At 59.1% G+C, this 12,252-nt stretch overlaps 1 protein-coding gene across 2 annotated transcripts in view; it reads left to right on the top strand.

Annotated features, from left to right (window-relative positions):
• The window catches only part of SMG6 (SMG6 nonsense mediated mRNA decay factor), an 88,572-nt gene extending 76,418 nt beyond the window's left edge, over positions 1-12,154 (top strand). For both annotated transcript variants that reach the window (XM_072353694.1, XM_072353693.1), the window contains exons 16-19: positions 4,995-5,148; positions 7,965-8,176; positions 8,403-8,484; positions 10,220-12,154. In XM_072353694.1, coding sequence (XP_072209795.1) covers positions 4,995-5,148; positions 7,965-8,176; positions 8,403-8,484; positions 10,220-10,350 — 579 coding nt within the window. In that variant the 3' untranslated portion in view covers positions 10,351-12,154. The remainder of the gene's footprint in view (positions 1-4,994; positions 5,149-7,964; positions 8,177-8,402; positions 8,485-10,219) is intronic.
• Positions 12,155-12,252: the final 98 nt, after the last annotated feature.

Genomic DNA, 12,252 nt, shown 5'->3' with positions numbered 1-12,252 from the left:
TCAAAGCGAAAGGTATAAATTGTGCCGGGAGGGAAGGGGGCCGCCCCCGCAAGCGAGTCCATTATTGTTGGCAGGTACCTGGGTCACATTAATACAATAAGGAAGAAAGCAGCAGCGAATGAGTGAGAGATTGGAGAGATGGGCTGTAAATTAAAGCGGCCTGAAGCCTTCCAGCCTCCCAGGGTTGTTAAGCGGGAGGTGTAAGTAAATTCCCCACTTCCCACCGCCTTGTACAGACACAGCAAACAGGAACTGCACATGTTCGGGGAGGGCAGTGCATGCAGATCCCGGCCCAGCTGCACCGGGGCCCCCGGGATGGTCGCTGCCCGTTCTGCGGGGAGTGTGGGGGCTGCCTGATGTGTCAGGGGCTTTTCTCCCTGGCCCGCTCCTCCCTTCCTCCTGAGCCTCCTCTCGCAGGCAGAGAGAGGTCAACATGAGGGTGTGGGCAGCTTCGGGGGCTGCACAGCTGAGAGTTGAGGTGCAGTCGGAGCCTGGGTGGAGGAGAAAAGTCCTCGGGGGCTTTGCTAAAGTCAGTCAGGCTGGCTGGGAACAGCCCGCAGCAGAACATGTGTGCGGCCCAGAGCCGGGATGGGGAGGCCAGGCTGAAGCCGGCCCTGTGCCGCACCCCTCGGATCTCCCTGCATTGAGCTGGAGGTCTCTGGTTTTCTTGAGGGATTTATGCTTCCTGGGACCTGCTGCCTTCTAGGTTTCATCCTGTAGCTGTAGCTCATCTTTGGGGTTCTCACATTGGCTGCTCTCCAGTTCCCCCTTTCATTACCCCTGGGGATGAGCAGCAGCCCCATGTACTCACTGGAGTCCGGCAGATGCAGCTCTCGTGTTAACACAACCAGGACCCATGCGTGTGCTCTGATGGGAGCACGGTCCAGAGAGCCCAGGCACCCCAATACCTCCTGCAGAGCCTGGAAGTGCAGGGCTCAGGGAGAACCCTCCATCTCTTGGCCGCTCGTTTTCTTTCTAAGTGTTTTCATATCTCTCAGGTTTCCCATTGATGTCCCTTGGTAGGGTTTGGTGTGCCCATAGGCAGCGTGGTGTGATGTCCTCACCTGCACCCTGCAGAGCCGTGCTTCTCTCTGGTGGGTTTTTGGGCACTGCCTTCTTCCCCTCACCGTGCTCCCCACTTCTTGCTGCCCACCTGTGCCACCAGTGTGGACTGGTAGGACTCGTCCCTGGCTCTACGCTGGCCAGGCAACCCTACTTGTTCCTCTTGGAGCTCCCAAACACAGATAATGCTGTGGTCAGTGCTGCTGATTGAGGCTTTATTGTGTTTCCCTCACTGCCCTGGAATGACTTGCTCAAGCTGGTGGGGAAGTACAGGCCCAGGCAGTAAATAGGGTTGGCCCTTGGGACCAGCAGGGAGAGCTCAGCAGCGGAACATCACACTGAGCAGATGAAATGGAATAGAGTGGCTTTAAGTCTCTTGCAGCCCTTGTTGCAACGGGCAGCCCATTGCTGCCTGGCTGGGGGCTGCAGGGTGGCAATGGGAGGCCGGGCAGGCAGGTGGAGCGGGGCCACGTCCTGTACCTCCATCCACCCCCGTGCTTGGCATGTCCCTCAGCCCGCAGCGCTCGGTGTCCCCTGTCCTTTGTGCCTCTGCTGTGCGCTGGGAGCGGTCGAGTTTCCTGAACGGTTGAAAACATCCCACCTGAAACATAACAGGCTCTTCCTCTGGATGCTGCTATTGTTTTGCTGAGCATTACAGAAGCAGCTTAAACCGGGCGGCCAATTATGACACGTCTTCCTAAAATAACCCCGCTCCTGTCCCTTCTGAGCCCACGGAACGGCCGCCCCCTTAAGATGCAGCCGCTCCTTTGTGGCGGTGCTGTGAGTAACCCGCTAAATATAGCCGCATCCCATTCACGCTCTCCTCCTGGCGCAGGAACAATGCTGCGGTGCACACGCGCTGACACGCACCTGCCTGGGATCGGGTGCCTGCCGGCTGCGGAAGACGCACACCCACCCACGGCGGCTCCGCCACGGCGGCGGCCCCGGCTTGCTACCAGGCACGGGGCACGTTCACTCCTGAGGAAGAAGACGCTGCTGCGGACGAACCTTGGGAGGAGGAAACCTCGGAGCGAGAGGCGATGGCGGCATTGTTCTCAGCCCTTGCAAAGTTCGCCCCTCGGCCCGTCCCAGCGGGCGGCAGCGCCCGCTTGCCCCGCTGCGGGATCGAGGCGGTGGCGCAGCCCCATCCTAACCCAGCGCTGCGGGGCTGCGGCTCCTGCTCTATCTGACAGCCTGGCGCTGCTCGGGCGTCCCGTGCAAAGCCCGTGCTGTGTTAACCCAGCAGACTTCTCTCCGCTGTGGCACTGTAGGGAACGCAGCCTCGCGGTTTGCTGGTGGCGAGGAGCAATCCCCTTTTCTCGCATTCGAATCCCTCGTCCAGGCAGCCGGCTTCCGGGGAATCCCCCAGGTGATTCCAGCTGATGGATGAGCTGGGAATTTGGGACTGTGCGAGCGGGAGCGTGTGATCTCAGTGCTGCCACCAGCTGGGGCAGCCGGGGGAGCCACCTCCGGCTCCTGCCGAGCTCCCGGGAGAAGTCCCTGCCCAGGGAGCCGCGGCTGGGCTGGGGGCTGCGGGTGGATGCGATTCGGTGCCTGCAATGGGAGGAGAAAGGAAAGCTGGGTAGCGCTGAGAAGAGCGGCGAGCCGCTGCTCCCGTGGGTGCCTTGCTGCGTGCCAACCCCACGGCGTCCCTTTGCCACGGAGCCGTGCGGCGTGTCGAGCCCTGATAAGGCTCAGATCTGTCTGTCCTGCAGCGCTCGGGATGGGGTGAGGCTGCACCGAGGGTCTCCCATTGAGCCGCACAGCCCGACATCCTCTCCCAGCACGAGGGAAAGCGAGGCACGGCGGGATGGGCGGCTCAATCACTGCCATAACAACATCCCGCATCCCCGGGCCGTGGGGCGGCGGCCGTGCCCACCAACCAGCAGAAGGGTTAACGCTGCTCTCGCTCCCCGTCCCGTCCCGCACATGGGCTCCCTTTCATCTCTGGCCGGGGTCCAGCCGGAGTCTGCATGAATCACAGGCCACTCCCCTCCCCCCCCCCCTTAAGCCCCTTGGCCAGAGGCTTCTGCAGCCTTTTACTCACACAAACAAAAATAAATCTCGCTGCCGGCCTCTGAACTCTGCAAAGGCGAGTTTCCCTCTGGCTCCCCGAGCGGCCCGGAGCTGTGCGAGGGGACTTGGCACGCTCCCCGCCGACCTCGCTCTTTCACTCCCGGCGCATCCTGTGTCCTTCTCTCACCGGGCGGCCCGGGGAGCGGAATGGGACGTGACGGCCGGCACAGGCGTTGCTTGCAGCTGCCAGGAATCAGCTGGGTACGGCCTGTGAATGCCGGTGGGGACGGTGCCACACATGAGGAGCCCGGTGTCACCTGCACGGTCAGCCTGGATGGGGAGTATGCAGGGCTGCCCCCCTTTGGGTCTTTGGGGTGGTCGTTGCTTGCTGCGGTGCGTGGTTTTGCTCTGCCTTCCTGTCACTTTGGGTCTCTGCGTTGGGTTCTTCTCCATCGCCTCGTGGCAGTGCCTGGTGCATCGCTCCCCTATGCTCCCAAATGTTAAGGAGGAGCCCCATCAAACTTGTGTCACCCAGGACATCAAACCCCTCCTGGCTCAGCGTTGCCCCTGCCCAGGTTGGTCAAAGGCATCCCCAGCACAGGGCTGTGATGGTGGCCCCGTACCAAGATGCTGGTGCCACCATAGCTGCCCTTCAGTGCCCTTCTGAGCCCACGGGAGGGAGGCACGTGGGGGAAGGCTCTGGTTGCTGCCTTTTGGGTGGTGGCAGCATCAAGGCGTCTTGATTTAAAGCCAGATGACAGCACTTGCAAATGGATTTAAAACTACTTATTTCCACGGCCACTGCTGGCCCATGGAGCTCAGTGTTCCAGGGTGCCCCTGAGGTTTTGGTATGACATATAGAGGGATCAGATACCCCCAGAACGCTGGGCAGAACAGGGCTGGGATCAGCAGAAGGGGCTGGGCTGGACTGGGCTCCCCTCCTGGCCCTGGGGTGTTCCATGCGGGTGCAAACCCTATTTCACAAGAGTTCACGTGGTGGATGTGTTCCATACAGTGCTGCTGTGCTCCATGGGTGACCGGTTCCTATTAGAGGCAACAAACATCAGCGAGTCAAGGGAAGCTATTTTTAAGCAGAGGAAGCACTAGAATAGCATCCTGAGTTTTTTACGCCTGCGACTTACTGAAGAGTCCAAGTCCTTCGATAGCATCAAAAGTAACACAGGAGCTTTTTGATCCCATTTCGGCAAATAGTGCTGTGCAGAGGTTCAGGTACAGCCAGGGAGGGTTTCTAGTAGCACCCAGCAGACCCTCCCCATGTGTGTGAGCACCTCTGGTCTCCGGAGGGTGCGTGGGGCTCTATCAAGGACATCACTGGGACTTAGCAGGGCTGGAACCCACCTGGTTTCCCAGCTGGATGTTGTTGGAAAACACACGGTGTGTGCAGGACTTGGTGGGACAGAGTGAGGTGCTCAGCCAAGCATCCCCTCCCCACAGACCTCTCCTGCTTGGGGTTCCATGGTTTGGATGCTGTTGACATGACTCGTGTCCCAGGCTGGCTCGTTTTCACTGGTGGTCTTGTCATCTTGATACGTTTTCATCCACCCCTTTCCTCCCTGCTGTTTTGTATCAGGGTGGTGTGGATAGTCCTGACAACTGCCAGCCCTATAAAATGGGACAATACCTGAAACAAATCCACTTTGAAGGCTGGAACAGCCATTCCACAGCAGGGCTTAGGCAGGGCTGTGTTTTCCTATGAGGGTGCTGCTGGAGGTTTTCACCATCCCACTGTGTCCCCACAAGAGCCAGTGCTTGCAGGTGGGATGGACACAGCCTCCTGTACACGCCGTTCTTGCTGCAGGAGGCATGTGTGCCAACCAGGCTTATCTTTTGCTCCCAATGTCCACGGGTCACAGGGCTGACGTCTTTCTTACTCATCATGTGTCCTTCTCCCCCAGGCTGTGCTGAAAGACCAGAGTCAAATGAGGCAGATGGAGCTGGAGATAAGACCTGTCTTCCTGGTCCCAGACACCAATGGCTTCATCGACCACCTCAGCAGCTTGATAACACTGCTGGACTGCAGGAAGTTCATCCTGGTTGTGCCCCTGATCGGTGAGTAGCACGAGCACCAGGCATGGGCCTCCCCTCCATGCCAGCTCCCACTCTCCTGCCCCACATACATTGTGTGGTCCCAGTACTTGCTGCCTGAGCTGGGCACGACCCTGTTGCTTTTAGTTGTTGGAGCCACGTCTCACCCCCGCTGCTCCTTCGTGCTTTTCCCTTCCTGACGGCTTTCTGCCCACCGTGAGCTCCTCTTCCCGTGGTGCATGTAGGGGTGCCAGGGGCTGGGAGAGGCACACGGGTGTTAAGTGGGATTTGGAGGGAATTTTGGAAGCAGCAAGGAGGAGGAATTGTTAAACAATCAAAGCAGATAGCTTATCCCAGCAGAGCCGGGGCTTAGGCAGCCTGAGCAAATGGCCGGTCTGTGTCCCAGCGTCTCAGAGCTGCTCAAGCCCAGCCCTTCTTTTTATCCTTATAAAGCTTGCAGTAAAACAGCAAGCTGGTTCCCGTTATTGGTAAACACTCACCCTGGCAGATAACGGCTGTGCTGCTGGGTGGTCTCCCAGGGTGGCGGGAGGATTTGGTGAGATGCCTTTGCTCTGATTGTTTGATCACTCGTTGGGCTCGTGGTCGTGTTCCTCCGGCCGGTGCCGCACTGGGGCCAGCTGCAGCCCGGGTGCCAACCTGGCACAGAGGGGAGCTTGAGGGTAAAAGAAGGGGTCAGGGTAGGAGTGGGGCTGAGCCTCACAGATCCTGCAGGCTGCCCTCATCCCGGCTGCAGCCCCACAGGCACCTCCAGTGTGCAGGCAGCGAGGCGTACGCTCGTGCTGACCTCCTGCCCTGCAGCACACTGCATGCCTGCCCTCTGAGCAGGTGTGGGGCTTCCTCTCCGACTTCCAGCTCCATCAGCCCAAGAGTCAGCATCCAACAGCCACCCTTCCTGCAGGGTCTGGCTCTGGAAGGACTCTTAGAGCTGGGGACAGGACCCCTGGACAGGGAGAGTGGGGCTGTCTGGGGGCTCCGCAGCCTGGCACTGCAGTTGCACAGGGAAGGAAGCCAGCAGAGCCGTGGGGGCTGCGGAGTGCGCTCACACCTGGGAATGCTGACACCTTCCCTGGAGCCATGGCCCTGCCTCCTCTGTGCTCTCACAGGCATGAGCTGCAGGAGAGCGGGAAGCCCCGTTTCCTTCCCTAAACCAGGTGCTGCTGCCCTGAACCTGCAGAATGAGGGCTGGGCTGGGCAGGATAAGCCAGGGGCTGTGGTGTCACACCTCATTGCCAGGTGTGGGCTGTGCCCTGTCCACAGCACCGGGCACTCCTCACCGCTTATCCCAGGGCTGCAGCAAGGGGTTAAGCATGCAGCTTCGTGTTCCATTTATTTCTCTTGCTCTTTAACCTGCTCCGTGCTCCTTGAGGCTGACCCCACCATGGAGAAGCCAGGCCTGGTGCAGAAGCACAAACAAGCCTCCCCTTTGAAGCCTGTTTAGCTTGGAAGCAGGAAGGCGGATTTCGGGAGGGAATACCAGCTTTTCCTGTTTGATGTTCCGTTCTTGCAAGGCTCCCCCCACCCCTCACCCAGCCGTGCATTGTGTGGAAATGGCAGCATCAGGTCGTTGAAAGCAGTAGCAAGAGGAGCAGACTGCGAGCGAGGAGCAAAGCAGCTCCATGCAGCTTTAATTTGAATACCCAGACAGTGAGTGCCAGTCTCACCATGGAACAGAGCGATCACGCAGGCTCCCTGGGCAGTGATTCACAGCACTGGGGAGAGGCCTCAGACCCCGAGCTCTCTCCTCGAACCCCCAAGGAATGCATAGTTCCCACTTGAACTCAGGACTTGGCTCCAAGCTCGGAAACAATCTTCAGAAATGAAGCCATGGCTAAAACACACACTGCGCGCACAGAGGCTCCCTCACACACACGTGCACACCAGCCCAGCCTTGCACACACGCATCCCTGTGCACGAACGCATGTGAGGATGCTCGTGTGCACATCTGGACACAAACCATCGTGCTCCCGGCCTCGCTGCGAGCTGCCTTGGCCGCGTTTTGCTCACACACACAGAGCAGTTCTGGGTGCACCGCGGGGTGCGTTCCTCCTGGCGTCCCTTGGGCACTGCTCAGCCCGGGGGGCTGCTGAGGCTGTGTGCCTGCTGCTTGGCAGCCGGACAGGAGGCTCCGAGCCCTGACAGTCTCCAGTGAAACCAAACGGGCTGGGAATCTGCCTGATCCCAGGCTTGAGCTCGGCTTCAGCAACATGTGTCAGGACAGATGTGAAAACTCTGTGTCAGCCCCAGATGGGTGAGGTGTTGAAGAGAGTGTCTCCCCTGCGGGCGGCCTGGGGGAGTGGCTTCAGGTGTGAAAACAGGGCCAGGACTCAGTGGAGCGGGAGCTGCCTGCTTCTGCATGTGACCCCGCTTGCACACGCAGCTTTCTGCATCTGAAAGCAAGCCCAGGGGGTTGGGAGAAGGAGCAGAGCGGGGCGGCATGGCTTGAATCAGGAGGCATGATAGCCAGATCCCCTTGAGCCATCAGCTTTCTGACCCCCCCCCAGCAATCACAAGGGAAGGTGAACGGGTTGGGCTCATGGCTGCGTTTCACAGGGCACGGTGCCTTCAGGGAGCGCTGCAGGGCAGAGGTCCCCATGCTCTCAGGGCTGAGGCAGGTGACACGCAGAGGTGGAAGGCAGCAAAGCTTTTCCAGACCTGCGGCCAAGTCCAGGAGTGCAGGGACGCTGCGGCAGCTGAACCCAGATTTCCTGAGCCAGCTCCCAGTGTCCCAGCCCTGAGGCTTTGGCAACTCGTACGTTTCAGCAGCGGGTCACGAGAGCACCTTGTCCCTTAGTAACTGTACCTCCTCTTCCTGTTTGAAGTGATAAACGAGCTGGATGGCCTGGCCAAGGGCCCGGAGATGGAGCACCGAGCTGCAGGCTATGCCCGCCAAGTGCAGGAGAGAGCCAGGAAGTCCATCGAGTTCCTGGAGGAGAGGTTCGAGGGCCGTGACAACTGCCTGAGGGCTCTGACCAGCCGAGGCAACGAGCTGGAGTCCATCTCCTTCCGCAGTGAAGACACCACCGGCCAGCAGGTAAGGAACACAGCCCTGCGAGGATGGAGGCACTGAGGCAGTGCTGCCTGTGCACGCTATAGGGCTGGATGCTTCCCCAGGGACCTGTCCTTTTGCAGGCTCACAGCAGCCCTGGTCTCCACTGAGCTGCAACACCATCTCCAGGGCAGTGCAGAAATGAGGGTGATGGGGCTGCAGGGTTTTGGGTTTTTTTTCTGCTGGGAGTAACATTGCCCTTTTCTTCCAGGGCAACAATGACGACCTGATTCTGTCCTGCTGCCTCCACTATTGCAACGACAAGGCCAAGGATTTCATGCCCTCTAACAAAGGTAGAACAACCTCACATCCTCTTTGTCCCTTCTCTGTTGCAGCCCACAGGCTCTGCTCATTTCTCTTTTTGTGGCCCTTGGAGCCCATACCTCCGCATTTGGCCTCTTTCAGCACCAAGGTGTCACCTCCTGCCCCCACTCAGCCCCAGGCTGTGGCCCATCCTGCTGTGTTTCCAAACGTTTGCTCACCTCTAGGTGCACCTTCTGGGACTCCCCAGCCTGTGAGAAGACCCCTCCATACGCACACAGAGACACTTTGTGGTGCTGGCAGCACAACTGTTAGTGGTTGTTGTCCCCCAGAGTACGCATCGAGGCCATAAAACCACATGTCAGGGCCTTTTGCTTTCCCTTCATCCTCCCAGAGTGGAAAGAGCAGATGCAGATGCAACTATCTGCCCATACAGGGCCGTCTCCTGCCACTGCGTGCCACAGCCATGGCTGCAGCAGAAGGTCAAGGGCTCCTTCCACGAGCCCCAGTGCCTCCTGGATGGAGCTGTTTTCCTCCTGATGCCCCACTGGCACTGGCAGCATGTGCTGGGACCAGACAGCCCCAGTGTGCTGCCAGGGCAGTGTGGATGGGAATTAGATCAGCAGCTGCCCAAGAAATCAACCCACATTTGTCAGCGCGAATTCTTAGCAGCTTAACTTGTCAGATTCACAGAGAAACCGTCACCAAATGTTTATGTGCAAATGATGCTGAATTTTGAAATCATGTGGATTATGGCGAATGGGGCCTGACAAGCTGACAGCCTCTGGTTTGTAACAAGGAGGCGCGTCACCAGCTCGGAGCAGAGGATGTTTATTGTTACACATTTCTTAAAGTGTCCGCACAAAACCTTCCAATCCTGCTTTCATCAGCCCTCGGACCCAGGCCTGCCCTCCCACAGCCACCCCACGGCCGCCCCACACTTCCCTTCCTCCCATCACCTCCCCACCATCCTCAGCCCCAACACCACCATGGCAGCCCGTGCTCGTCGCTAACCTCCCCTTCCCTTTGGCTTGCTACTCCTGGCGCGGCCAATCTGGGCCCATGTTGGGCTCCCATAAACTCTGTTTTTTCCATTCCAATCCTGGCTCAGAGGCACTGTGTTTCCTGTGCTCGTAGGAACAGTACTCTGGTCACAGGACCCAGCTGCTTACACATACCCCATATGCTTCCCCTGCTCCGCACACACGTAAGCGTGGCTCCCATATCCCCAGCCTGGCGTGTTGCGTGCGGGGCAGCTCATCCATCTGGGGGCAAGATCCCTTCAGTTATTTCTCAGCCTTCAGCTCTTGTCTGTCTGAGCCTCAGCCAGAAACGCCTTGGTGGCAGTGGCTACTCCAAAAGCTTCTCGAACGAAAGGTTCGTTTTAGATCTTATAATGAGATCGCCAGAATAATAGCACCAGCTTCCTGCTGGAGCCAGGGTCGCGGGCTGTCTTCCTGGCCTGGGTCAGGCGAAGGCACCTCCTGTTCCCAGCGCTGAGCACTTCCCTGCTTTGGGCAGTGGGGTTTCGCCTGCAGGGGACGGGCAGAGCGCATAGATTATCCCCAAAGCAGAGCAAGGGGAATAGCAGAAGGCCTCCAAAATGAGGTGCGTCTCCAAGCCACGTTGGGAGACCTCAGCTGTCAGCAGGGAGCCCAGGAGCACTGTGAGGCTGCGGGGTTTTGGGGTGCAGAGCACACATGGGGACAGCGTGGTACGAGAGCACAGCTCTGCCATTCACTCCGCTCTGGTTTTATTTCCATCCAGACGATCCCATCCGTTTGCTCCGCGAAGTGGTTCTGCTGACGGACGATCGCAACCTGCGAGTCAAAGCTCTGACCCGCAACGTGCCCGTGAGGGACATCCCCACCTTCCTCAAATGGGCCCAGGAGGGCTGAGGAGGGGGCCGAGCAGGGAGGAGAGCCCCTGAGTGAGTAACGCAGAGTGTTACGGTGGGAGACCGGCTCCGCAGGCAGCCCTCACCGCCACCGCCTTCCAGCCCACAATGAACAATAAACGCCACGTCTTCAACCCACCCCACATGGCCGTGCTGCGAAGGGCCCCCCCGGGGGGCGCAGGAGAGCTGGGAAGGTCATTGCCGTGGATGGTTCACGTGGAGGCTGGGACGTTGAGTGTCCCCGTGGCCTTCGGGCGGTGCTGGAGCAGAGCTGAAGAGCCCTGCTGTGTAGGGAAGCTTTGGGTGACCCCATGCCGGATCGCCGGCCTTTTGCTTGGTTTGCTTGGTTGCAGAGAGCTCACGTCATCAGTTGGTGTCTCTTCGGGTTTGTAGGCTGTACAGGGCAGAGATTGGGGATGCAACGGTGAAGACTTTGGGATTGCTTGGTCTCGCTCAGCCCCAAGAGCTGAGCCTTTGGGAGCTGCTGTGGACTTCAAGGGCAGGTCTCCTCCTGCCCAGCTGTGTGCCCCGCATTCTCCATCATCCCTGTCCAGCCTGTTCCTCCTGCATGTCTCAGGCTACATTGGTTCCCCATCCCATCCCCGCTTCCACCCCACAGAGGAGAACGCTGCCTGCTGCTTGCAGAGATGCTCGTCCTCTCTGGTGCAGGGTTTGCTTTTTCAGTTTCGTTTCAGACTTCAGCATAGGATCGTTTTCAGGTGTGTGCCCTGCCTGCTTTCTGGGGGGGGAGGGCTTTAACACCCCTGATCCCCCCCACAGCTGCTTTCTGTTCTGCTCCCCTCCCACAACAGACGTTACCTGTTCCCACCTCTCTTCCCCTTACCCCTGCTTCCCACACCGCTACTTTTAGCCACATTTTCAGCTCAGGGCTCAGCGTGAGGTCAGCGAAGCCCTTTGAGTCCCCAAGGAGCCCAGGACAAGCTGTTTGGGGACTGGCAAAGCCTGGGCAGTGTGCCTGGCCCCGAGCCCAGCTGTGAGGGTCCCCTCTTGAGTCATCCCAAGCCCTGCAGGGATCCTGCTGTCTCCCACACCACATCACATTGTCCCCACCACCAAGCCCTCATCCCCATGGCACTCCAGATACAGAAGACACGAGGGAGAGTTTGCCCATGAACTGGCATCCCTGGAGCTCCGTCACGCCTCGGTCCCATCAGCACAGAGCAGGACTGACCCCAGGGCCACCTCCAGTTCCCACCGGCGCACTGCAGAGGATGCAGCAGGACCGAGCTCAGTGTTTTCCTTTCCTGCGTGGGTGGCTCGGACCTGGTGTCTGCAACAGAGCACGTTCAAGCAGGAAGCTCACTGTCATCCATGCCATGGTGAGGACCAAAGTGGGGCTCAGGGCCTGAGCAGCGCGCATGGACAAGCAGCAGTTGTGCTCACCTGTACCATACACGTGTCCTGGCAAAGGGCTCAGCGCAGGTGCAGAACTGCACAGTGCAAACTGGGGGTCCCCAGGCAGCTCAGCCACCTGCAGGAGGGTGCACGGAGTGATCGCGGGTTTACACGAGCACCCAGGACTCAACCTGTGCCGCACAGCGCTGGGCGTAAGCAGCGTGTAGAATCCTCAAAGCTGAGTGCATTGGAAACGTGTTCTCACCGCCCTGCACGCTGTGCTGGATGCCCACCACACTGGGGGGCTCATTGGGCAGCACAGTGTGGTCTCACCGGGCTGAGCGCGCCGGGGCCACCCGCGCCAGCCCTTTGTTGGGGAGGTGGCCGCGTTCGGGTGATTTTGTTAAGATGGTTTTAATCATTTTTAGTATTAAACACTTGTCTGTGCAGCCCGTTGTCTCTCTTGCCGTCAGTGGGCACATCACTGTAGATGGGGAGGCGGTGGGGACGTATGGCAGCACGGTGTGACCCTGCTGTTCTGCACCTT

The sequence above is a fragment of the Excalfactoria chinensis genome, chromosome 19 (assembly GCF_039878825.1).
Source record: "Excalfactoria chinensis isolate bCotChi1 chromosome 19, bCotChi1.hap2, whole genome shotgun sequence".
In the NCBI taxonomy this organism is placed as follows: Eukaryota; Metazoa; Chordata; class Aves; order Galliformes; family Phasianidae; genus Excalfactoria; species Excalfactoria chinensis.
Note: the sequence above shows the minus strand (reverse complement) of the source record. Positions and strands in the feature narration are given on the sequence as shown.